The 27,119-nt window shown below is 34.7% G+C and overlaps 2 protein-coding genes across 2 annotated transcripts; both read left to right on the top strand.

Annotated features, from left to right (window-relative positions):
• The first annotated feature begins 602 nt into the window (after nt 1–602).
• REPTOR-BP (REPTOR-binding partner) lies at nt 603–7,618 on the top strand. Its single transcript, XM_066397076.1, has 4 exons — nt 603–760; nt 6,478–6,565; nt 6,917–7,038; nt 7,208–7,618. Exons 1-4 carry the CDS (start codon nt 716–718, stop codon nt 7,307–7,309), a joined length of 357 nt encoding a protein of 118 aa, XP_066253173.1. The 5' UTR covers nt 603–715; the 3' UTR covers nt 7,310–7,618.
• A 1,527-nt stretch (nt 7,619–9,145) lies between these two features.
• LOC136413516 (uncharacterized) lies at nt 9,146–24,660 on the top strand. The gene is made up of 13 exons (XM_066397109.1): nt 9,146–9,394; nt 20,639–20,833; nt 20,884–20,976; nt 21,031–21,202; nt 21,465–21,553; nt 21,609–21,800; nt 21,887–22,648; nt 22,699–22,981; nt 23,031–23,179; nt 23,240–23,332; nt 23,385–23,579; nt 23,635–23,796; nt 23,849–24,660. Exons 1-13 carry the CDS (start codon nt 9,208–9,210, stop codon nt 24,307–24,309), a joined length of 3,033 nt encoding a protein of 1,010 aa, XP_066253206.1. The 5' UTR covers nt 9,146–9,207; the 3' UTR covers nt 24,310–24,660.
• The last annotated feature ends 2,459 nt before the right edge of the window (nt 24,661–27,119 follow it).

Below are 27,119 nucleotides of genomic sequence, written 5' to 3'. Positions count from 1 at the left end.
CTCCAAAAATGATTAGGTTACTGAATTGAATAACTCACTTTATGGTTATGTAACGTCGGTTTGTTAAGTTTTACGTTAACTGTTAACATTGCGTTAAACTAATATGTACTCTCTAGTTTAATACTAGTATATCAACCAGTGTTGTCAGGTCTTTTATCTTAGCTAAGATCTAAAGATAGCATAAAGCGAAACAAGCGTCCTTTTTATTTCTTTCTCACTTTTCGTTATCACTTTTTATAAGTTGACATGGGATGGGCTAATGTTCAGAGCGCTGAAAATACAAGTACCCAACTCAGCTTTAAACAAAATGATTCAGAGGATTCTGATTAAAATATCTAGGTAGGTAGAGATAGGTGGATTGAGATTGTTAAATTAATCAAATATTTTTGTTTTTTCCTAAATTACATTAGTTCATAACTGAAATTATGAAGGAAAAAAACATAAAATTTCATTATTTCGTCCAAAAATCTTATTCTTAGACGATAATTCAAACACATCTTATAGTTTCTTGTTTTTTGACTTGGCAGCACTGACATTAGCCCATTAGCTCAGTCCACCCTCATCCTGCTACTGCTCGTGCGCTGACGTCATGAAATTGTACACGGAATGACCTTGCAGCCGAGTGTTTGTAAATATTCAGGCACGTTGTTGTGATTGTACAGTTTCAAAGTTTTTCCTCGTTTTCTTCGGGCTGCAAAGTAGATCGAATTGAAGAATGGACTTTCAAGAAATGGCAGTTATCGATGAAAACACTGCAGCTGTAAGTAGGCCATGACAAGCTTGATTTCCCTGATAATCAGGGCTAGAGTATTTAAATTGGGGCTGCTCGCAGGCAGACATTTTTGATTTTTAACACCCATTATTTCGTCGCATTGTGATTGATCGATTCAAATTCGAATGTCTTATGAAAACAGTGATTCTTAACACGATTTTTTTAAAGTATTTTACAGCTGAGGCTATTTTTGTTTAGAGAAAAACTATTCCTGGAAATGTTGTTTGGGTTATATAAAGTTAGCGTAAGAGCATGCGCTGAAATTTATCTATTGCAAATGGCGCGAAAATTCAAATTAATTAGGATAAATCCAACATAATGATAAATAAGGGTGAATAGTTTAAATAATAATCATAAATGTAGGAACATAAAGGACCTATTTATTTGACTATTTCACAACATTGCCTCATTCGCTTGTTTCTTTGTGACGTCAATCTTGTGTGCAAAACTAAAGAAACCTGTAACTAGTACGCGAGTAACCTGCATGTTTAAGAGAGGGCGCCTATAGCAGTTGTTTCACTCATTGATTTTCTACAAAAACAATGCGCTCATATTTTTTATCGTATGCGGGCGATTACCATTTATGTATTTATCAATAATTTTATCTTATGAACGCATTTTAATACATTATAATAATTGTTGTAATACAGGATGTTACAAATTCGAGGCATTATCATTGCTACGTCTGTAATTATACGAGGTAGAGAATTGGTTAAATTCATAAAAATTTAATGCTGAGTAATTAATTAAAAAGTCAATTCAATTAAAGTCGACTACTCTATTAATTCGAAATAAGCAGAAAAAACTTTAAAAAAACAAATTGTATTTTGATTTTTCTCCTTAAGGCGCATTTTTAATTATTTAATCTTATTTACCTTCCTGAAAATATGTGTCTTTGTTAGATTTGACGTTTGGCGAAAGTATCTAAACAGTTTTGCAGCGCATTTCTACTGCGCACAACGTGCTATTTCAAAAATGACTGCTGAGGTCGTTCAATCAAATTGGAAGTACGATCAGTTAGGTATTCTTCTGATTACAGCATTTCTCAACGTCGTCTGTCAGCTGTGTTAGGCTTTATACCAGTTATTTTATTTTTTATATTTCTTTCATCCATTTATCTGTAATAACTCATCAAAGAAGGTTTGTAAACGAATGCTTACGGTTCCGTATGCTTATTTGCCTAACAGCGGGAATCACGAACAACAAATTTTGAGTCTCGCTCATTTGCCAGAGAAGCAAAGAACTTATTGCAATACCATTGAGTTGTTTTTCAATTCTTTTTCTATTGATCATTAAACAATTCTTGCTTAACCATTTTTTTATTAATTATAGCTACTTGTCTTCTTGGCTTCTTGCAGGTTTTGACCTTTGGCTCATTGATATAGTTCATTTTTTACACAAAACAGCGTAGTTATATCTTCGAAAATCTTTTATAACCCGTTGGCTAAGTTGGCTTACGTGACTATTACTTTGATGTTGTTTGTTACAAGTAGATGCTGAAAAACAAAGTTGGGAGTTTTTGCAGTTATTGTTTATTGTTTTCTATCAAAATTTTCTTTAGTATTTTAATATGAGGAATTTATTTCTGGACTAATATTAATATCACCCATCCTAATTCATAGTACCTTCGTTTAACCCAGCTATAATAGAGCTAGGTTAAACGCCCATTATTTATATTCTTGTAGGCTGGTAATTGGTAAAACTTTAGCCTATGTAGCTAAATTGAAAAAATAAGTCGCGAAATTTAGAGTTCTCTAATTTTCCACGGTTAAACCCGTTATTTTTGTTGTAACGTGTTGAATTTTTATGATCATATTGAAAAGTCTGCAAAATTAAAGTGTAATCAATTTTAATAAACTTTTAACCGACTGTCTTAGCACAATGACCTTTTGCAACAAAAAAAAGAACATACAACTGTGAGGATTGAATTTCCCTTTTAATAACCTTGCGAAAACTCCTTCGCGTCCAACCCTAAAACTGCGCAATACTTGCCTACAACGTTGCCAAAGCGATGGATAACAGTATTCCAACACACGGCACAATTAAATCTTTAATTATTAATTATTTTACTACGTGGTGCGTTATTACCGGCATTGATGAATATAGATAATTGGCAATACAAGCAGAGAAGCGTGATCATTTTTTCTGCGTCATAATGTCTTTAGATATATTTTTTTCTAATTTTATGCAGAAGTCATTTAATCGATTTGTTAATACGTTTTTGTACAGTTGCGTTAATAGTTTTTGTCTTTAAAAAAATTGGCGATAATCAATGGACATAGATTCAGCAATTTGATTTTTGAATTAGAACTCATAAATGCGTGATAAATTTAACTAAACGAAATAATTTGATTTTATAAGTTTTGGACAACATCCAATAGAAATGCTTTGTTTAATGGTAAAAGATTTTTTTCTTTTTCGAATATCTCGACATAATCAATAAATTTTAAAACAATCCTCGTATGTGACTAGCAGCTGGCAATTTCCTCCATATGAGCTTTTCCTAACTATTTTTACTACTGCCAGGAAAACGCGCAATATAACCGTAATTTTTAAAAACGCAATTTATTTCTAATCACTTGGCAACTCCGCTGTTGTCGACCGCTTCTGGGGCGAACACAATTTCTCCGCGGTGTTGTCGATGTTTTGAGCTAATATTCCTGGGTCAATCCCTTTGTCGCTAATAAAAATTCTATTGTGTAGTTCTCGATTGATTTTTGTAAAGAAATTAATTATTCCTCTCAAAACTTTCTGGTCTTTGCGTTTAGTTTCATCTTAAATATGAATTGAGAGTAACGTTAAGACGATTTCGGCTGATGAGTGGCATGCGATTGATACTCAAAATCGGTATTTTTATTCTTACTTAAATCCATAAATCAAATAAAGACAGAACATATCTAGCAATTTGATGTACCAGGTACCTTTCCAATCGTGGGTCGAGAACGCTTTGATAAAGAATACTTTTTTGCCAATTTGGCAACGTGGACTCTCGCCTTTCGTCGTCGTTCCGTCTCTTTGCATCCACTGCGTGTCGGCGCTACCTAAACTACGCACTTAGAACGGGGAACGGTAAGCAAATATCTTGACTTTAAGTCCTTTTATTTCGCTTTTAAGTTAACTTTGACATACATATTTTTTATTATTAGTGAAATTTAAGTTTTATTTGCAAATTTTAATTTTGAACGTAGAAAATTTCGAGCAGGGAGCGAACTAATCCGCGAATTTAGTTGGCCGGTATATCGTTACCGGTTCTTTTGTTTCTATGCAGTGACCAGCGCCAACTGGGTTTGTAATAGGGGTCAATTTGTTGCGATGCACTTTTCAAGAATTTTAGGGTTTGTTTATTATCCTTTGGTTAATTTTACCTATTATAAAATTTATAGCACAAAATTATAGCATAAATTTATACTATTAAATTTGTAAAAAGAACAAGGAAACAATTGCAAACATAGCTACCCTATACCTACCTATATTATGCAGGGTGGCCTAAGTTTTACACCCCCTATATCCACATTTAATACCTGTGGCCCACAATCTAATTCATATTAAAAAAATATTGCAATATTAAACTTGCTGATGTGATAGAGATAGTTGGTTTAAATCACCCTGTATATGTAAAATAATTGATAGTAATATGAAAATGTTTCCTCTTCAAGTTTTAAGTTAATTTTTCATTTATATTATCACAATTTAGTCATTTAACTTTATATAGGATTACAGGATATTTCATATACATGATTTTGAAGCAAGTTTGCAACATTCTATGCTTGCAACTTTGTTCTACTTTCATTTAATTATTTATTGTAAATTTTTGGCAATCATTAATCTGCTACTTGAAAGTAAGATGTGTGTCATTATTTCTGTGTTGCTTGTTGGTTGTCAATTTATTCTTAATTGTTTGAACTAGTAAGGGCATTATATTATTATGTGTTATCTATATCATGAGCCCGTTATAAATCTGCGCCAATACGTAACTTTGTTTACAGCTTCTCTTCTAATCTGTTAATTTTGTTTTTGCTTTATTATTTCATTTCTCAATATATTCTTAATTTTGGTCATGGTTTTTTGTTGAGGAATTCCGCTCCTATAGCCCACAAATTGCCCTCCTAAACAATTTTTTTTTAAATCTAAAAGCAACAAAGCAAATCTTTGCCTTACAGAAAACCCTTAACCTATTTTTTATTTTTCTATCATTCTATAATTAGAATAAGTACTTATATCAGTTCTGGTAAAAACCAGTTAAAACCTAATTAATAAAATATTATTAGTCAAGCTTTTGTGTTGTTTATGCCTGACCTTACACACCAAATGCAGATTTGCACCAACGAAAACCCTGAAATCGTCCTTCAGTAAAGTACAGAATTAATGGTTTTGAATCATTTTTAAATGATCAAAAATGGAAAAAATATACGTAGAATCAAGAATTCCAGATATAGTCAAAACCAACTTATATCCCAATCACGATGGTAAAACGTTTTTTGTAACGCAGTGTGGTTCCAAAATAGGTGGGTCAAATTAGGGAATAGGTGCAAATTTGCTGGAGAAGAAAAAGAAGTTTACATTATTTGAGACACCCTATACAAATTTTTAACGAGTTTTCTTTGAAAGTGAGTAGTCTTTGAATCCGAAAAACATGAAATACTAACTGAAATGGCATGATGTTTCGAAAATAGATGAAGAAGAAAATATGAGTTTTTGCCATTTGTAAAAGAAAGGTTATTCGTCATTATACAGAATTTTCCAGGTCCAATACTCCTCCAGAAACTGCGCCAACCGATCATGCAGAATCTATAATTTACAAAAATTCGAAAAGTTGATAAAGTATAAATTCTCCTTTATTTTTTATGACGGGTTTTCCGGCTATACTGGAAGTACATTTCAACTTTCTTATTTTAAATAGACTACTCTACATATACAGGGTGTCTTTTTTAAATGCCATTTTATTCCAGTTAGTTAGTTAGGTGATTAAGGTTATAGGGCGCCGCCCTGTAACCTTAATATTTTAGAGTGAGGATTGTAAATTAAAGATAATTAAAAAATATGTACAGGGTGTACTGCAAAATTCTTTAGTTAACCCTAAATTACAAATGTTTTTCCAGTTAAGTATGTAGTACCAATTATTTTATTGAAAATATGAAAATGAGTTCCCTGTTAAATCTGCTATTGAATGCTATAGAGGTGTTGTTCACCCTGTTGCATAACAGAAAAACTTAATCCTTTTCTGACCTAGAGCAACGTTTTGGATGTTAGCCAAAACTTCCACGGAATGCACACATAGAGACAGTATTGAGTTGCACAAATTACACTTCAACCATTCATAACATGTTCTACTTCAAATTAATTGACGCAGTAGAATTTTAGAGACATTTTTTAAATATGCATAATCTATGAAGGATTTATACTTGCAGGAAGTATTTACATCATGTTATATGAAATTGCGCCCAATAAGTAATTATCAAAACATTGGTAAAGTGTTTATCTAGAAGAGATAAGATTTTTTTAGTTGGTGTTCAGAAGTTGCCATAGCTTGGAAAAATAGGAGACCTATATGATAAATGCCTAATACCCCTTTAATAATTCGGTAATCGCATGTAATACTTCCCATAACATAACGCGAATACTCTTGGTGTTCTAGTCTATTCTTATTAATCTCACCAAATGGTTTCTATATGAAAAAATTTACTGTTGTTTTTCAATGTTTGAAGGAGGGTCCACAGCGTAGGGAGTCAGGCAAGAGAGGTCGCAAGCCGGGCCGAAAATCCGCTGACAAAGTTGACATGAAAGCCAAACTAGGTGAGTTACTATAATCACAGATAGTGGTAAATAAAACATGACATTCTTTACAGAAACTACCAATGGACATTAAAGTTTTAAAAATCTAAAGTCCTAGATCTCTAAACCACGGAGATTTCTGGAACTCGTTTGTCCATTGTATTTTAAGTACTTGCAAACTTGTATTTCTAAAGCCCTTTTAGAGATTTTCTTATTTCATCTCGAAATTTTAAATAGCAACATATATGTTGATAGAATAATAATATTGAAGAGACGATATGGGTAATCTTCAGTGTTTACTTGCTCTTTATGTTTAATTTCTATTTAAACTAAAGCTTCTATAAATATTTTTAACTATTTGTTTCCTTTCAGAACGCAGTCGTCAAAGCGCTAGAGAATGTAGAGCCCGTAAGAAGCTTAGATACCAATATCTGGAAGAACTCGTAGCCGATAGAGAAAAGGCCGTTTTCGCTTTAAGGAAAGAACTCGAAAAGGTAAATGCTTTATTATAACATAAAGTATGTCATTATACTGTAACATGCGTTATAATTTCGAGTATTTTTAAGATTATCATTGAACGCAGAAGTTGTTTTGGTTTGTTAATTTATATTACAAAACGTTTTCCATAAATCTTTTTCATTATAAAATTTTTATAAATTTTAGTACGTTCAAATCGCCAGGGATTTAGACGAGGGAAAAATACCCGAAGGCCTCCACGAAATCCTTCAGGAGACATCAAACTTAAACCTGAAACAAGAACCTTAATTATCCCTCACTTCACATTGTGATATTATTAAGTTTTAATTTTGTTTATTACCGCACTTTTATTTAGTCCGTTTTTTCTGCGCACATTGTTTTTCATTTTGCTGTGTTATGATTGTAATTATTATTATTACCTTAGTTGAGTAATGGGAAGGTTATTGAATATCTTGTTTATATACTAAATGTTTTTCGTAACTGGAGGTTCAAGTTTTTGTTGAATCGAAGAATTTTGTAGTGCAACAAATTGCGATATATTTTTTACATTTTGAAATATATTTTAATATGGAGAAATATAATATGTTTATTATGACAGATTGAGTTCGTTTTTTTCCCGTTGGCTTGCTCTCTATTTTTCTCACAAAACTGTTGTATACTTGATACCAAGCAACAAAAAAATATAAATAAAAATAGTACATCATGACAAAATGCACTATTCGGGAATAGTGGAATTCGTTTCGAATTTTTTGTCATCACTTCGAAACCAGTTTGCACCGCAGTTAAAATTCTGTTAAAACGGCTGTCCTAAATTTAATCTAAAAATAAACAAACCGCATTGAAAATGACGTGCAATAATATATTTCTTATGCCATTCGAATGAGTATGCCTGTAAGTGAAATGCCTCCAACACCTACTGTGAATTAATGTAATCAACCCTGATGAGATCTACACATTTCATGTATTTAATATATCACTTATAGTTCAGTTTTCCAGTTTGTTGTCTTTAAATAAGTGTAGTGGAACTATTTTACACAGAAACTTTTTGACTTATTCATAAATCTAATGAATCAAAATCCGGATCCCGTCGTTGTGTGATGATTTACCTCGTCACGCACATAAGAAAATAAGCGATAAAGCGGTACTAATACATATTTGTTCTCTTTTTACTGCTCTACATTATCCTTCTTTTTAGGGATTTTTCATGTACAGTAAATGTTTTCTCTTCAGCACTATAAATTTCTAAATAAACATTTTTCTAGATGTTTTACTTCAATGCTGATAATATGGCGAACTCTAAAAATACCTACTTATTGTGACACCTACCAATTATTCTCATGACAAAAATTCTTAAATATACTTAACATTATGATGTAGATAATAATTATTATAATGAAATTTTACAATCACCAGGTAGCAGTAGTCTAAACAGTTAAAAAATAATTAAGTTTTCAAATTAAATTATCACAGCGGACAGTAGACACGCCATTTCAACAACCACACTTCCTGTTTTGAACAAACAATAAACATCTTCTTGAACTTTTAAACTAATGAGAATGTTCAGATTATGACGGTTTTTTGAATAACTATTATTTAAATGTAATTTGACACTCCAAAAAGTTTCAACAATCCTGAGAAAATTTTAATTAACGTTAAGGTTATTACATTGTATGGATAATTTGTAAGAATACAATATGATAGACGAGAGATGTTTAAGTGATTCAAGTGCCGAGTCAAAATCATTATTAAATATGTATAAAATGATTAAAAAGTCTGATTTTATTTTTCCGAAATTCAACACTTCTCTGTTGTGAGATATAATACCTACAGGACGTTAAACTTAAAAAAAGGTTTTGCTTTATCATAGTTAGTTGAGTTTTTGAGTTAAAACTTGATAGCTACTCATTATTTTAATCCATGCACTTATTTTTAAAACTTTTTATTCTACTCCTACGTGGCTTGTTCCATTGGTGCTTATCTCAACGTTCGTTTTAACATCAAATCATCATTGTTCTTGCAAATATTTATTAATCTACTCCTGTAAATATCCATGCAATCCTCTGCACTACTTTACTACAGTATTTTTCTCCTTAACTGAGATCAAAATTTAGTACCATAGAAGCAACAATTAACGATGCGATTGCGTATCCTATGGTATCTCACGCGTTATCGTAGATGTTATCTCCATGGTATCACCCACGCCCAGGGCACATATCCGGAGGTCAGCACGGTACCGCCTCGCGGTACTCTTCAGTTCTTCGCCGACACCGCTCACAACGGCGGTACTCAATGCCATGACCGCGAGTTCGCGATTTGCTACATACGTCTTCTTTTTGGGGTTGATGCAGGCCAAGCTGCTTATTGTTTATGGGGGTAAGTTATAGTCTTCCCCTAATGTTATTATATTTTCCCCCTCAAAATTTGATTTCTGGCGTTATAGCTGAATTTCCAGTAGATACTTTTCAATACCTACCTGGTTAAAATGTGAAAATTAGTTTTATACTGGATGTCTTGGAAAAATATAGACTAAAGAACAACACAAATTCTTCAAATGAAAATAAGCTCGCTTAGTCTAATTTATGTATATGCAAAAACGCTTCGTTTTTGCTCTAGGTGCCTTCAAAATCCATTAAAAATTCGTTTTTCCACTGATAAATTATATAGACTCTGTAGGATTTTATTCAAACTGGTTTGGAACCATTTTGGGGGTGTTATAAAATAATTTATACCACGAAGCTCCTCTTTGGGAACATGAAATGATGTGTAAAAATTTAATTTGAAGATATTTTTTACATACGTTTGACCTAATTTTTTATTTATGAATTCCGTTTCAATTTAGTTGCTTTTAAAATTCAAATTCGTAGGTCAATTAAACAATTTTATTCTTAAAGACAAAGAAATATTTATTTGTTTTGCGTCACTGAGAAGGAAAGCCAATATGGTACCCAACATCCCCCAAACAAGGTCGTATATAGTTATTCTCAAAGAGACTTTTTTGTTAACCAATTGAATTACAACTTGAAATCTAACTCTTCAAAATCTTTTTATTGGGTGCGTTTCCCGACTTTTACCCTTGAAGGCGTCATCAGATACAAAATAAATACACATTCACGTGCACTACATTAGTACATTACATTACGAGAATAGTAAGTAACGTGTTACGAGCGAGACGAAAACCCGAACCGCAGTCTCGGTTGGACGCACGGTTGGATTCTTCATTACATACACTTATCGGTAATTGCTGACTTTGGGTTATAGGTTATCGTTACGTTATTTGCAATTTACTGGTATAGGACCAGAAAAATAAAATTAATATGTAGCTTAGTGCATATGTATTTTAAACCTTTATTTTGAGTCGGATAATGCCCTTAGGGGCGAAACTTGGGTAACGCAGCCGATAAAAAGATTTTTGAAACTCAGACTTCCAGTTTCAGAAGTGTTGTTAGATTTATTAATTTTTGCATATGAGTAAATTAAAGTTCATTGATCTCTTTTCACTTCATGAATAAGTGTTATCTTTTTTATTTTTTTGCGACAAATTGTGTTAAAAAAATATTTTATTAAGGCGTCATTTCAGTAAATTAGTAATTTATATGTAATTTATTCCATTAATAAATTCCCAAGTACGAGGTTGGAATTGCCCATTTTCAGATTTTTATTTTTAATGATGAACTAATCTGTGAGTTTGTGTGAGTGTGTGTTTTGTGTGTAATCGTATTTTGTTCAACTAAAAAAAGGATGTTGGAAAGTTTGTACAAAATATTTATTGTTAAAGGATTAGGGCAGATAATGTTAAAAAATAGATTATAAAAGCAATACTTGTTCTGTAAGGGTTCCTATATGAACGAATTGTTTTAATTCCGCCCTCCTATTTCCTAGTTCTGTGCAAAAAGTAGGAAAGAACATTTAATCCACTACTCTACAGTGAGAGTAAAAAGTAGGGAATAAATTTTTTTAAATTCAGGGGCTTGTTTTTCGAAAAAACGCTCAGACGCGTCGATTTTTATTTTTGACTTCGGTCTGATGATAAACTTATGTACACAGGGTGATTCCAAAAATAAGCCACGATCACCAACTTCATTTTTTCACATGAAGACACCTATTTTTTATTTCATTTTTGGATTGTGCATCGAATTCTAAGCATATTTCATGTACCATGTCCTATACCTAGAAAACTATGTTAAACAATAAAAAATAGGTGTTTCCATTTGAAAAAATGAAGCTGGTGGTCGAACTTGTTTTTGGACCACCTTGTATACATAAGTTTACCATCAGAAAAACCGCAGTCAAAAATAAAAATCGACGCGTCCCAGTGTTTTTAAAAAAAACAAACCCCTGAATTTTAAATGAATTTATTCCATACTTTTTACTCTCACTGTATGCTTACGTAATGAGAATATCGTAAGCCTCCATATATGTATCTCGGGGTATGATAAAAACATGAAAGAAAAAGAGGTAGAAAAATTATTGGAATTAAAGCACATTAAACAGAAAGAAGCGTTACAAATTAAACACCTTTAGAATAAAGAATATCTAAATCAAAAGAAATAGTATAAAATAATGTATATGTAGTATGTATGTCATCGCATTCCTATTCCAAGTAATTTTAGGTTTGTAATTTTTAGGTTTTTGGTCTAAGGTCACCCTAGGTTCTGATTTTTAATTAAAGCACTCTATGTAATACTACGTTATTTATTTCAGTGAGATTCATCTTGGTCATTTTTCAAAAACATACAGGTTCATAGAGTTAGCTCAAACCACTCTCTCACATATACATAGAAAATACGATGTGCTATAAGAGTTGGCCATAGATTATCCTCTCACGCACTTGAACATTACGCGACGAAAGTGCTTTGTCAAAGAAGTTAAATTGTTAGCAAATAAACATGAAATCGGACATAAAACGTTTATGTAATGCGTACGCAAGAGGTTTTATCCACCTCATGCTTTTATGGACTCGCTTGCTTCGCCATAAACAAATTCGCCTCATAAAACGTTACGTACTTTTGCAAATTACATAAAATCCATTTCTTGTTAATATCGCTACATAAAAGACAAAAAAAAATGGCAACTTTTTCAAAGAAAATGTATTAATGATTTTTATTACATAAACCCAACGCGTAAAGTCAGATAAAGGCATTGCTAACAGTAAAGCACTGGCTTTTCATTGAAAACGAGGTGAATTTACATTTACCTGACTTTTTATTAATACGTTTTCCACGTGCATAGATTTCAGAGAGCATTTAAAATAGCACTTTAAAATCTAGGGTAGGTACCCATGTACCACCTATAGTGGTGTCCACCTAAACAGTCGACTACACCGTCAACAGTCTCAGCTTATCCAGTGATTCTACGATTCAAAAAAGTGCCTCGACTCGTTTTGGATTTTTTCAGCCGCTTCGCCGCAATTTTACGATTGTTTGTATGTAGATGACAGCGTCGTTGGTGGTAGTACCTACACCAGTGGTACCGATAGGATTTCGAAGAATGCCTTTAGCGGATACATTGTAAATCTTTCGAATCTACGCGGTCGGTGTGTGAACGAGCTACATATAGGTGTTGGAACCACACCTGGCAAAAACGAGACACAACACGTCCGACATTGACCTCATCAGTTTTGTAATGACCGATCTGACGGGAATAATTAAATTTATAATGTATTCAAAAAGCGATCTATCTGTTTTGGAGATTAATTGAAATGGGAGGCCGGAAAATGATTGGTTTGTTGGTACGAGTAGAAGAGCTTGGTTCAGCCACCATGGGTGGTACTTCATGCAGATACTGTTGCAGTTCATTAAAATGCATAGCGCGCATAATACTTTGTGGCATATAAATGAACTTGAGGTTTATTAATGGCTTAATTGCACGGGTCTTTTATTGTGGCTATTATTAACTAGTAAATTCCTGGTTTAAAGTAGTTGAGCTTCAGTGAAGACCATATGACTCTTGGAGCAGCTACTATAGGAACAGTTAGCTGATCAAGCTGCGCTTTACTGCATTTTGCTCTTTACAAGACATTCGTGGAAATCAGTGCTATAAAATACAGATACCATCAATAGAAAAAAAAATGCAAACTCTCATAAAAAAGCAAACTTTCATAGTTGTTCTAGCCAAGTGAAATAGCAATTTGCCTGTTTAACGGTATTGTTTAAAAGGGCTTCGACCTGGCCTCTAATTGTTTCGTGTTGCGTAGACGAGGAAAACGGCGTCACAAACACAAAAACAAAAGACGAAGAGCGGGATGACACATGTCATCGGCGGTCGATATGCATCCACCGTGTTTCGCAGACCTGAACCGCATTGACCGCTCATTTAAAACCGTGCGGTCCTCCTCATCAGTGGTTCCGCCTTTGATTTTTTCCCGTTTCAGGTTTTTTATTTGCCGATGCACTTCGGCAGTCATTTCTTTAGTTGCTACGCAGTTTTGGTTTTTTATTTATTCTGATCATTAGTATAGAAATTGTTTCGGAGTTTTCAGTATTCTGCGAGTTGAAATTTAAGTCCTTTTGTAATTCTTTTCTGGTTTTGTTTGCCTGTTTTTGTTGTCACTGCTAATCGCAACTAATAATTTCTTACTTAACTAGAAGCGCAGCAACAGTTCCTTACAAAATAGCTGAAGAAATATAGTATAAATAAAAATTTAGTGATATAAACACAGCATTGTCGTCATCTTATACAACATTTCAGTTTCTTGAATATTTTTTACATATCACCGCATCCATTACAGTCTCTCAGCATGTCTTTGATCGAAGCATATTTACAGAATTCAGTGATTGATTGAGTTTCTAAAGTGACCAGAGTTCAACCAAACAGGGCATGATTGATGTCCCTATACAGTGTATACACACATACATTTTGAACGTTCAAAGTCCATTGTAAAGGACATTTTCCTCTAGCAAAATTGCACTAAATCAGATTGACCAGGCATTTAAAGAAACCTGACCCATCAAGTACCGTAAGAATGTTACTGTTGATAGAGTGCATGCATTGATAACTTCGAACCTTCTCATGTCTATTACAAAGGACACTTCCCTGTTGCAACAATTCGCAATGGCAATTGATCGGGTATTCATAGTTACCCCAGTTCAACCAAACGTAGTACGAATGGTAACCCTGATAGAGTACATACACCTATATATTTTAAACTTCTCACGTCCATTCTAAAGGACACTAACTTCCCTCTAGCAACATTGCACCCAATCTGATGGATCGAGTCACTAGAGTGACCCGAATTCATCCAAGCATGGCACAAATGGCCTGATAGAGTACATACACTGATAGATGAAATGAAGACAGATTTCCCAGATTTTGAAATATCTCGGACTCTATCATAAATTCTGGAAATATGTAGACGGAAAATATGTGAGGACCATAAGTGTTAATATTTAAATATACAGGGTAACTCAAAAACGTTAGTTCTGAACAAACTTTTCTTCATTACTTTTCACCGCTCTCGGCTGCTCCGAAGGCTTCTCTAAAGATATTTCTCATTGACATGCTATTCCCCCTACTTGTCTGAACACTTAGTCTCGTTAAAATACCAAAATAATGAGCGTGAATAATGAGATAATGAAGTCGGTAATAATATTTCTAAAGTGCGGAATCTTGTGAATGGTCCAAAGAATGAATGAGCAAGAAACTCTCATTTCACGATCGGCGCAAAGATATAGGCAGTCACGAACGAGTTTAAGTAAATATACTGGGTGTAAACATTTTCTTACAAGAAGGGCCTGTCGATCTTATCTATGTAGAATTCGCTTCTCTAGATTTGACAAGTTGGTGTTTACCTATGGTAAAAGTAATTTATTATACAGGGTGGCGCTGTGAAAAGTTTCCATTCGGGTTTTTTTCTTCTAAACGAATAAATGAAAATGTATTCTGACATGTAAACCTTAGCTTTTAGGGGGACACATTTTTTACGTATTTGCGCCTCTGCTCCAAAATCCACGAAGGGGTGACTGCCACCCTTAAAATATCAAATGAAAGGGGGGGTCAATTGATATCTTATTTTAAAGGGAATTGAATTCCGTTTGTTATGGGACCGTTCTTGTATTACTTGATCGTTAAATAAAATGCACAAAAAAGGGTATTAATAATAGTATTTTGGAATTTCACTTGATCCTTCGAGAAACCTACTATTATCAGTTTGTTTCTCGCAAAGGCAGATAAATTGGGAGGTCACATTGAATGGCGCGGAAGATCTGATTTGTAGCCACTGGACTTTTCCTTGTGGGAGCTCTTGAAATCTAAAATTGCAACCAAACTCAATTCTTTAACAGACTTGCGGCTAAAGAATAGTGTACGAGTGTCAACAAGCAACTCCCGAAATACTCCATAATATTTGCAAACGTTTCGAGCGGTGTCTTTATTTGCATAGAGGTTGGAGGCGAACATTTTCAACGTTTACTTCATTGACACAAGTGGCAAGAAATGTTGCTACTTTTACATTTTTTTTCTTTATTTCTCACGAACTATTCAATCGATTCCAACGAGGAAGGTTCCATAACAAAGGGAATTCAATTCCCTTTAAAATAAGATATCACTCGCCCTCTTTTCCATTAAAATTTTAAGGACGACAGCCATCCCTTGGTAGGGGCTGGAGCAGAGGGGGTGCAAATAGGTACGAAACGTGTCCCCCCCAAAACTAAGGTTTGTGTCCGGGCATATTTCCATTTATTCGTTTACAAAAAGGAACCCGAGTGGAAATTTTTCGGTGCGCCATCCTGTACTGCTAGGACATGTAGTTAGTTTCGCGATGTGATTACTGCACCCTATATAGCATTCAATAACGTCTCGTTCCAGCAAAAGGCGAAGCAAGAAACCGAATGGAAGATAAGCAGCAGGTAACCGATAAATCGAAGATACTATCGCAGTTAAATTATCATGCACGTGAAACCTGGGCCTGGGAAAGCTCCATATCGTGTGAACCCCGGCCTATTTGAACTCTAAAGGGCTTCAAGACGAAATTTCAACTTCTTCGAGCGAAAGGAAACATCTAAGAAGAAACTCCCCTTTGAGAGGTGTATTTGCAGAATATTTCTGATTTTCAAGAAGCACAGGTTTGCTTCAAACCGCGAGAGTTTAATTACGGTGCTCAAAGAGGTGATCTTTCACGTTCGAGAAGAACTTCAGAGCTTGCATGACCTGTCACTTAAAAAGCCTGTTATCGCCTTTTAAGTTGTTTAGACGGCGCTAATAAGCGCCAGATGCTGCAATTTCAAGAGGACTTGAGAAATATTGGTGAAGACCAGTACGTAATTAGGCTGTTAGGCAGAGTACTCACATGCAAATCACTCGACTTCTAATTCAAGGTAATTTTACCAGACAAAGGATGGTTGGGAACAATCCTGAGGTGTGGCATAGTGATTTGCCTAATAGCTAATTTGGTTGCTGCTTCGGGGAGGTAGAGAAGTTAATTGGACTTTAATTTGACAAAAGAAAGCTAATTTGGAAAGGAACTTTGTCACGAAAGGGATCCTTGGTCTGAAAATAAGATTCAAAGACAACGAAGTGGGACTGATCTGTAGTTTTAGCCCAGAAGTCTTAGGAGGACGCGCTGAATTGTCGGATAATGCGCATCGCCTTATCTCGTTTTGCCGAAAAACTGAAGGACTGGTGCATTTTTGCTATTACGGTTTCAACGGTCTTCTTAGTAATCCTCACGAGGCACCACTTATGCGTTCTCTTCATGCAGAGCTCCGGAATCCCTTAGGAGCAGACCCTGCCTTTTTGCTTTCAAGCATTGGAAACATTCCTCTAAAATATTTTAAGCCCGAAACCAAAAATGCCACCACATCTTTTTTTAACAGAAAATCAAACTGACATCATCTAAATTAATTAGTAAAGCAAACGAGTTCCATAACGTGAATGGATTACGCAACGGCCGACTGTTTAGCATACATTACTTAAGCCAGACTATTAAACGGTACTTCGCGCGTAAATTGTTTGTAACTTTGACCATTCAAAACCCATTGGGATTTCACAGAAGAATATTGGTACTGAAATTGGTTCTGCCATTAATTTAGCATTCAACCGCGTCTGTGGACTGATGAGGCGGCGAAATTGCTGAACGCACAAATACGTACGAGTCATTCGGAAGGGTCACGATCCTAACGGGAATCTGCATGGGCTCAAGACCATTGCACCTTACTTATCGATGGGCAGTTTTGTTTTTATTTTGCACAATTTAAAACGTTTTTAAATCTCAAAGAGACTAATTTTCACAATTATCGCAGTTTGAAGAGAAACACTGTTTTGAAGTGTGAGTAGTTGCAGAGCTCTACAGAGCCTCTGTTCGAGCCACATTTTCGATATAACTTATATGTATATTGATTTGGGTATCCGATGTTAAGGGATACAGTGGTGGCCAAAAGTATGAAATATTCTAAATGTATGATAATTTCACGCCAAAATGCTAATTATTAAAAAATGAACATGTGATACAAAATTCAAGTATATTTTCAATAATATTATGAATAAAAAGTTCTTCGTGCAGGACTTTCCACAATTCATCTTTATCGGACACATTCTTGTTTCTAATTTTTCATTTTAGGTGTTCCCAGAGATGGTCAATCGGATTTAAATCCAGTGATTGAGACGGCCACTCAAAAACGGTAATTTGATATTCGATCAGCCAATTTTTAACTACACGGGATGAATGTTTTGGGTCGTTGTCGTGCTGAAAACGCCATATTAAAGGCATTTCCTGGTCTGCAAATGGTAACATATGTTGCTCTAGAATGTCTTTATATAGTAACCGATCCAAAATTCTGTCAATTTTGACTAGTGGTTCGCGGAAAATATCCTCACATTATTATACCACCACCATATTTAACTGTTGATTTTTGTTACTTAGGATCAAACCTAGCTCTTACCGGCGGCCAAACATAAACTTTCCCATCCAAATCAAAAAGTTTAATTTTAGAGTCATCACTAAAAAGAACAGTACTCCACTTTGGACGAGACCAAAATAAATGTTCCTGAGAAAATTTTATTCTTGTTTGCTTATTCTTTTTAAAAATGAATGGTTTCTTCACTGAAATCCTTCCCACCAAGCCCATTTCACACAACCTATGCCTTACAGTTCGATCATTTGTAATAATTTTGATATTGTTACAAATTTCCTTTTGAATAACCCTAAATGACTTTCGAGGATCTCCAGTTAATATTTTTTTATCTCTCTATCAGTAGTAATGTCCGTTTTCCTTAGATATTCAGGTTTTAAACAATTTTTTACATCTCTGAAAGTCTTATATTTCTTAAGAATTTTGGAAACAGCCCCTTGACTAATTTTCAAAGTCTTTGCAATTTCTTTTTGGTTGAAACCACGTCGGAACACTTCAACTATCGCACTTCAAAAATCTTCAGAAAAATACTTTTTCTTTGCCATATCACGTATAAAATTCACCACATCACCAAGCTGAATAACTAATAATGCTCTTATGGGTAACAGTACTACATAGAATTCCATACTTTTGTCCAGCAAAAAAATTGGTTTTAACAATAACTTTCTTGAACAGAACATTCCTAAGGCAAATATCGTATGATAAATTCAAAAACATTTAACTTTTTAATTAATAATTTAATTTTACTCATAAACTTTGAGGACAAAACATGAACGATCAACAAAAAAGCATTTTCCTTAAAATGATTCCACAATCTTGTCCACAACTGTATGTCAATCTTAATATTTTTGCTGGAAAACCTAAAAAAGCCTAAAAAATTCCTCTGTTTTCAACTTCTATTTTTACCATTTATATTTCAAGAGGTAGATGTTCTCTACTAAGAAAGAATCTAGAGAAGTTAATGTAACCATTTTACGATTCTTCTGATTTACTGATTATTCAGTTCTTACTTGAGAATTAGATCCCATAATGGGAAAGTCAATCTTCAGAAGTTCGAGTCACAATGTCTGAAGATAAAAGAGAACTTGACTTGAAGAAGGTTAAGCAACTCTCTTTCCGGAAGTCATCGTGAGTATCATAAGTAGACGCTGAACCGTTCCCATTGCGCAAAGAACATCTCAGATAGATTTTGTAACGTTTCACATAAGAAATCACGGAAACTTTTGTGTTTTGTGAAACGATGTTGTGATAACGTCTTTAAAATGTTTGCTGGTTTCATTCTCAGAAATTAACGGATCAAATATATGTAAAAATAACGTTCATATCACGTTTTTTCTTTTACGTACTAACGATGTTTAGATAATGTAGCAAACGTTTCTTCGGTTACTTCATATTTACAGCTTTGCGACTTTTCGAAAATAACGAATCTGCCACACCCTAAATAAACGTTTTTGCTTCGCAACCCTGAATGATTTTTCTAACTGCATTTCTAAGATCTTAATAAAGTAAATATTAATCATTAGAACTGCATTTCAGTGATAATAGATCGAGAAAGTACGTATCATTGCGAGGTACTACAGGTACACAGATTTTCTTATTATAATTTGTCCATTTGGTGACATTCTAATTTAAAATTATTTTTTTTACTATGGAGCTTAATTGCTACTTTCTTGTACGTATTTGCTTGTGAAAAATCGTGTTTTTTCATTCTTGTGCTGTATTTTTGGTAGCTATAAATTTCTCTATATTTTCATATTTTTTAATTTGCTCTTTTCTCTTTCTTTCATTGCTCTTCTCTTACTATTGCTGCACAGCTCTGTTATGTTCCTCATGCGAGGTTAAATAGGCAAACTAATTAGAACAAATAGTGGTTGTAATTTCTAATTAAAAATACGATGGAAATAAAAACGGTTTTTTCTTATCTTTTTATTATTTTTTTCTACTTGGATTCGTTCCCTCCTCCTTCATTTACCACTTCATCTTCGCGAATCCATTATGTATTTATTATCTTGTAATTTAATTATTAAGTCTGAAATTTCAGTGCTTAAGGCCGTGAGAAAAAATTAGCACTATCTAAACTCGATCTTATACTTAGATTTTACGGATTCATATTATCATATACAGTGCGGTTTAATTAGTGTTATTACTTGCAATACATATGTATGAATATAATATTTTTAATGGGCTAAGGTTCTGAGAAGTGAGAAAAAACAATATGAAATCAGGATGCTTGTAAAACAATGATCTTTCAGCCCTAAGAGCGGTGGACTTTAGCTAAGTCACAAGTTTAAGGTCACTTGGTCCAATCGACAGTTTTGCCCGCAGAAGCGTCTATTAAAACTACACTTAAATTTAAGTTTAGTTTATGTGCATAATGCTCAGTAGTCTATTCAGATAAGTTCTCATACCGATAGCTTCAAATTCTCTTATGAAAGCTATCTTTGAGGATTCGACAATTTTTCTTAGTTTTCATTCAAATAGGTCAATAATCAAAAATCAGTAATTAGCATTAAACATAACGACCGTGAAATGATCGATAATGCCGTCGAAATCATCGGTACCATTATCTTCTCGGTCAACACCCACCGCTTTGCAGATACCATCGCAGATGGTGTGGCCGACCACACCAACAGAGCGGCTTGTGCCTCGCAGGCAAAAGATTTATTATCTTGACGCAGCAGTCTTGCATGGGAATATACGCGAATAGAATAGTTGTCTTGCTTTACAAAAGAAGAACGCACAACCTATTTATGTAGGTACTTCTATGTTGCAGCTTGCTGGTACGACAACAAAAAGCACGAGGAAAATTCGGAGGTACCCACGGAGGAACCTTGCCTGAATTGCACCTGCAGCAGAAGCGCCCTTTTGTGCTACTTGAGGGTGTGTCCCAAACTGCCTAATCCACCCCCGCCTGGATGTATTTTATTGCATAGATATAGAAGTTGTTGTCCTGAGCTGATTTGTTCTGGTACGTTGAAAATGCAGGAAAACGAGAAGATTTTAATGCTTTAAGTGCAGATTTCTACGATGGGGGTAATAGTTTGGAAGCCAGAGCTGATTTCGAAGGCGAACTGGATATGCCCTCAGACGATCATTCAGTGTATGAAAACGGTAAGTCATTCTTACCAAAGGTGCAGTTTTAATGAGCTTTTTATCTCTTTCTAGCATGCATACTAAATGGCAGCATTTACGGTCCCGGTTCAGCAATGCACAGCTCGTCTCTTTGCGAGTACTGCTACTGTTTAGCAGGAAAGCAAATCTGCGTTAAACCGAAATGTTTGCTGCCCATTGAGGGGTGCTCTCCAGTTTTCCATCAAACGAGCTGTTGCCCTGTTAGGTCAGAAACACCTACTCAATTATTCCAACTAAAATATTATCAATTTTGAAAAGAAAGGTATTTTTTGCCATTGCGGGTAATAACTAAAGTCAAGAAAAAGTCCTCCACATTTGGCTGTGATTAGTGGTTGCTGACTGAACCCTAACCATAGGTGGTGGGCATAGTAACTTTGGTTACTAAACCAAAAAATACCTTTATCGTAGAGATGAATTTCGGACGCTAAAATACCTTTCGTGATTAATTATTATTTTTTTCTTCACAGCTACAACTGTACCCGCAAACCTGCCACATTTCAATTCACAACTGAACAACCAACTACAACCACCAAAAGCTATAAACTTAGACAAGAGGGTAAGTCTAAACTCAAAATAGCCATACATGTTTCACCAATCAACCCTCTTTCCAGGAGGCTGCATTGTTGATGGTACCCACTACACAGAGGGTTCTAAAGTAATCGGAGTGGGCCATTCAGTTTGCGATAACTGCTACTGCCTACGAAGCATCCTTCGATGTGAACCCCAGTCCTGTGCCCCACCTCTCTTAGGCTGCACCCCTGTAATCAAACCTGGGGAATGTTGTGCTGCAAGCTATAACTGTAGTAAGTAAGTTTACTTTTTAAATAATTACCCTTAATGCTATTCTTGACCGTAAAACCCCCATTTTATTTCTTTCTATTCTCTACAGATGGAACGCTTGAAATCGAACCAGAACCCAACTATGGCTTATTCCCCACAATTAGTAAGGAGTACTCAAAGTTGCGCAAAGAGGTGCAGCGCAAACCTCCGACTAAAAGCACCTTCAAGGATAATATGGTCACAGTAGCCCCATTTTATGTCCTGGCCGAGACCCTGCAGGAACCCACCACTAAACTCATTTATCAGCGCAGCCCAGAGACGTACGGGACTACAAGGCAGTTTTCTGGTACCAATTTCAAACCTAGCAGCACTCACAAACCTTTGGATACAACTAACACCAAGCAGCCCAACGAGGATCACTATTACTTGATTAGTAGCTCCAAACATCGAAGTAGTACCACTGAAAAGCCCATGACAATTACCATCAGCCCGGCAACTCCCAATGCTAACACAAAGAGGGTGTTTGGTGGAAAATTAGATTCTAGTAGTACTGAGATGCCTCTGGAGGTAAAAAATCAGGAAGAAGAGGATGGGGATTATTTGGGATTTGGAAATTTGAATATTTTAAGTATTGTGGATTCCTTGTTGGATGGAAAGATTTATAGGAATGTTGAGGAGAAAATTCCGAGTACCACCGTTGACTCTGACAGTTTGGAACTCGATACTACAGTATTTGAAACTACTGCTACTACCGATTTCCCTACAACGGCTCTCTTGAATGCTGCAGAAGAAGAAACAAATACTACCACAGAAGAGAGCTATCCAGTAACTGTAACTGAAATCTTAAATTCCACCGACTGCATTGAACAAAGTAAATAGATATATAAAGAATCTCTTTTTGTCTTAACTTAATTATTACAGACTCAGTACCGCCATTAGATCCTTCAGAGGTGAACAACTTAGCTGAAGGCAGGACAGAGTTTATAAGCACCACAGACTCTGGCACTGAAGAGTTTTCTTCCGAAAGTTTCAGCTCTTCGACTGAAGATACCCAGGAGGTGAAATTGAGGCATAAAGTGCAGGTGGGTACTAAGCTGCCTCCTGATATTGAGGCCATACTGAATATCAGCAAGCATAAGGAGAGGGAGGATTCGGAGTATGACTACGATGAACCCACTTTGCCTCCATCGTTACCAAACCTCAAGTAAACCTTCCGAAAAGTTTTGAAGAAATATTGTAGGTAATTTTCGTAGGATTATTCCGTTTGTGGCTGCAGATGCTTTAGTGTTAAAGAAAGAGTCTCCTAAAGATCCAACTCCAATTTTGGGAGAGAAAATAGATGGCAGTCTGCTTCCTTTGGAGTATAGTAGCAACATTTTTAAACCTCCTGTAGAGACTGAGGGTAAAAATGTCCCAAATTGCTTTTGATAGGTACCCAAATCCATAAACTTTTTTTCTTCAGGAGGCTTCATGCCCAAAGATCCATCTGCAATTGATAAATTCTACGATAACGTTGTTCCAGTAGTGTCAATAACCAGCGAAGCTAGTGAAAGTAGTAAGTTGCCACTCGTATTGTGAATTACTCCGCATAACATTGAAACTTCTAGTAATCAATTGCATTAAAGAAGGAGAAGACATCCAGCACGGAATGCCTGTTCCATCAGACTCACCATGCATGACCTGCACATGTCTTTACGGCAATATTGCTTGCCAGAAAATTGATTGCCCTCCGCCGAAATTGGGCTGTAAATTGGCAGTAGAGCAATTAGTAGCCAGTTTGTGTTGTCCCAATTACCTTTGCGGTAGAACCTCATTAAATCTGCACCTCGTTAATTTATTCAAAGAACATTTTCTTAGATGATTCGTTCAAATTGAGTCAGATTCCTCCTGAAATTGTCACAGTGGCCGAAGGAATAATTCCTCAAGACCCCTTTAAGGATGTGATCAGAACAAAACCAGCTCCAGATTTGCAGAGCTTGATTGGGGATAAGAAGACCCATTACCATCCAAACCACAATGGTAACTTACTATCTGAATTCCAAAAATTCACATTTAAACCAATTAATTCCAGACATTAAGAACTCAACCACAAAACCTGCTTATGAGGAAAATGATGGCTTCGACGAGCTAGTGAAGTTCATCTTTTCTGGAACCCCTAGCGTCATGGAAAAACCCATGAGTCATAACCCTGTAGCAGACAAAAACGAATCTAAACCTACTAACAAATTGACTAATACCACTAGCCCACCTCTACATCTTCCATTGTCTACAACCTCGGCATTTAAACCTACAACTCTAAGCATCGACTTAGCCCAACCACCCAGTACCCGTCCTCCACCAATACAAAACACCCTCAATTCCATAGGGGTGGGGTTGCTGAAGTTGGCGGGGTGCAACATCTACGGTAGAATGTACAGGGTGGGCAGGATAATTTCGGAATTATCAGGTCCCTGTGTGGAATGTAAGTGTACTGAAGTAGGGGTGCAGTGTAGACAGCTAAAGTGCTCGAATGCTGAAGATGGTAAGGAGTAGTTTCTGTTTGACTATGTATAGTTTGTTTGCCCTTGTTAAGGAATCAATTTCTTGCCAGTATTCTACAGGATAAAGCATTATTTGTGAAATTCTTACCTCTGGAAAACCACATATGTGCCATTTATTGTTGGGACAAGAGACGTTAAAGAGGTTTGGCAAATGGACAAATGCTGTTTCCATTGTTGCAATTCAAATTTATATCTATAATACGTTCAAGGTTTATTTTCTTCCAAGGAGGCGTTGACATTGTAGTGTATTGCTCCCCTGTAAATTATTAATATTCATATATATTGAGGTTGCACAGAATCACTTTTACATGAAATCTGTACCAATTACCTATATGGCACCCGTTTACCTTGGAACTTACCTTATCAGCGATGCTAATTTAGCTTTGATTTTGGCAAAAAAAACATAATATAACAAAATATCAATTAAGTAGGTAAAGTTACTGATTAAGTTTGCGGTAATGTTTTTTTAAGTACCCTAGCACCCAGATAAAAATAATCATAACGGAAGCCTTATGAGGGTGCCGGGCAATATGTCGGAATTCCATGGTCCTCTGCGGAGAAAATAAATATCGAATCTATACTACATAATAATATCCGAACCTCTGGAAGGTCCCTTGATTAGCCTGCCTTTATTACCTTAGCATTTTACCGGTTAAAGTAATGTAATTCAGATTAACTTTTAGGTTTAATACAATTTCTATAATTTCAATCCAAATGGTAGGTATACACACTCAGATATAATGTAGAATTAAGTAGAGTTAGAGTTGACAATTCAAATATCTAGGTACGGTACCTAATTAGGCAATAACACATCGGGTGTTCCATATTGAAGTTCGCTGAGCAATCAATTTATTCATTATCATTTATAATGGTATTTTGGTGTTCTATTTATTTATTAGCAATCCTTGTATCAAAATTTTCTCTAATCGTCTCCCACTTGACCTATATAAATCCAGAATGAATAAACGACATAGTTGACAAAAATAGGTTTATAATGTATATTTTTACAATGATTTCATGTCCTCACTAGACTCTTCATACCAGACTTTAATCGTAACATATAGTTAATGCTCGAAGCAAATACATATCTCAAAAACTAGAAAAGTTCCTAGTCATATTTGCAAAATTAAGTCAAATTTACTCGACCTATAACTCGAAAACTAAGATTCTGTACATTAACATTTCTTCTTATAATTAGTTTTCCTGTAACTGTAAGATACAAGTACATAATTCGCATGCCCTGTATACTGGACAGCTCAGAGATTCTTGCCCTTGGACGAATGCTACATTTTCGTAATCCACGTTGTTAAATTGTTTAATCTCGTTATAATAAGTTTTTTCAAGAGGTCTTAAGAGGCAACCTTATTTACCCCAGATTAATCACATATAGTGATTCTTTTAGGCCCGGGAGTAAAAGTAGATTCATAAATTCACCACTAGTGTCGTGTTAGACGTTCAGATTACAGTGTAGGCCTGTTGCTGTAGATTTCTGCTTCAAAATGCCTCCTCAGACTTTCAATCGATAATTCGAAACTAGCAAGATATGTAATGAAAGAAATTCTTTTTTTTTTTTATTTACTTTCAGTTTGGTATATACAATTATTATTTAGTTTACTGTGGGCTATTGTTACAGATTTCTTTACGTCATTTTGTAGATTGAAATATCTGCTTTAAAGATATTTCATTCGATGTTTATTCGAATATTTGGAAAATCATTTTTATCTCCGTCTTTTTATTTATGAAACTATATAGCTCGGTTTGTACCGTTTGTTCCAGGCCTCTGTGCGACATTTTTACAGCCTCGATTTTTTCTGCAAATTGTTTCATGAAATGTTACTATTTAATTTCAATCAGAATAGACCTTCTTAAAACCAAATCTCTATCAAATGAGTTCATTATCGCACACCTATTAATATATTTATTAATTCATGTGTTTTCTAGTATTAGACCAGAGAGGGGTATGCTAAGGTTGTAGATATCGAAACGTGATGAAAATTCGTTATCCTCCTATTAAGGCTTTATGGAACACTCAGTCAAGTTTTAGAATTAATTTAATTTATTTTTTTTTAGTTTTATTAGTTATAACAATTAAAATTAAGGCTAGAACAGTATTTTATAAATGTTTAAGTAAATATAAATTTAGTACAGAAATAAAATCGATAGGCAAATCGATTAAACAATTTGCTCTAATTTTGGTCCATAAGTATCAGATCTATTACTTTATTTCACATAGTAGTTATTAGGAAATTATAAATCTACATAAAATTTGTAAATATATAAGCATTTAAGTCAATAAGTTGATTTCGCTTTATCAATACCTACACCAATATGAGAATAAAATGTTCACTAGATTTATCAACTGTTTTTCATATATAAATCCCAGAAAAAGTACCCTCATTAAGATAGTCAAAATGCCCTTTGATCTAGATCGAAAACCTAACTGAATCGGCATATAAGTAGGTACATAAGTTTTTTTGGGCATTTGATGAATTGTTTATAATCCAATAGTATCTATTTATCGCATTTCATATATTTTATATAGCCGAAATGCTTAATTCGACATTGACAAAAATGCTAAAAAACTGAGTTTTTTGCATTTTTCAATATGGCGCAGCCTAAAAAGTGACAAATTTTATATACACATACATTTGCCGCTAAAATGCCCATCATTAGAAGAGAAAACCGAACCTGCGCCTCGTTCTGAAAAAAAATTATTCCATTTTGAAATTTTAAAAATTGTTTTTAGGTTAGAATTAGCAGGAAAAAAAACGAAAAAAATATGACGAATGCACAAGGGTTTTC

This window comes from Euwallacea similis, chromosome 14, assembly GCF_039881205.1.
Source record: "Euwallacea similis isolate ESF13 chromosome 14, ESF131.1, whole genome shotgun sequence".
Classification (NCBI taxonomy): domain Eukaryota; kingdom Metazoa; phylum Arthropoda; class Insecta; order Coleoptera; family Curculionidae; genus Euwallacea; species Euwallacea similis.
This window is presented reverse-complemented; position numbering and strand designations above follow the sequence as displayed.

Coding starts and splice junctions, on each gene's coding strand:
- LOC136413516 (XM_066397109.1), top strand. CDS start 9,208: ATGGTATCACCCACGCCCAGGGCACATATCCGGAGGTCAGCACGGTAC. Junction 21,203..21,464: donor ACGAGCTGTTGCCCTGTTAG/GTCAGAAACACC, acceptor TTTTCTTCACAG/CTACAACTGTACCCGCAAAC. Junction 21,801..21,886: donor TGCTGCAAGCTATAACTGTA/GTAAGTAAGTTT, acceptor TATTCTCTACAG/ATGGAACGCTTGAAATCGAA.
- REPTOR-BP (XM_066397076.1), top strand. CDS start 716: ATGGACTTTCAAGAAATGGCAGTTATCGATGAAAACACTGCAGCT. Junction 761..6,477: donor TCGATGAAAACACTGCAGCT/GTAAGTAGGCCA, acceptor CAATGTTTGAAG/GAGGGTCCACAGCGTAGGGA. Junction 6,566..6,916: donor TGACATGAAAGCCAAACTAG/GTGAGTTACTAT, acceptor GTTTCCTTTCAG/AACGCAGTCGTCAAAGCGCT.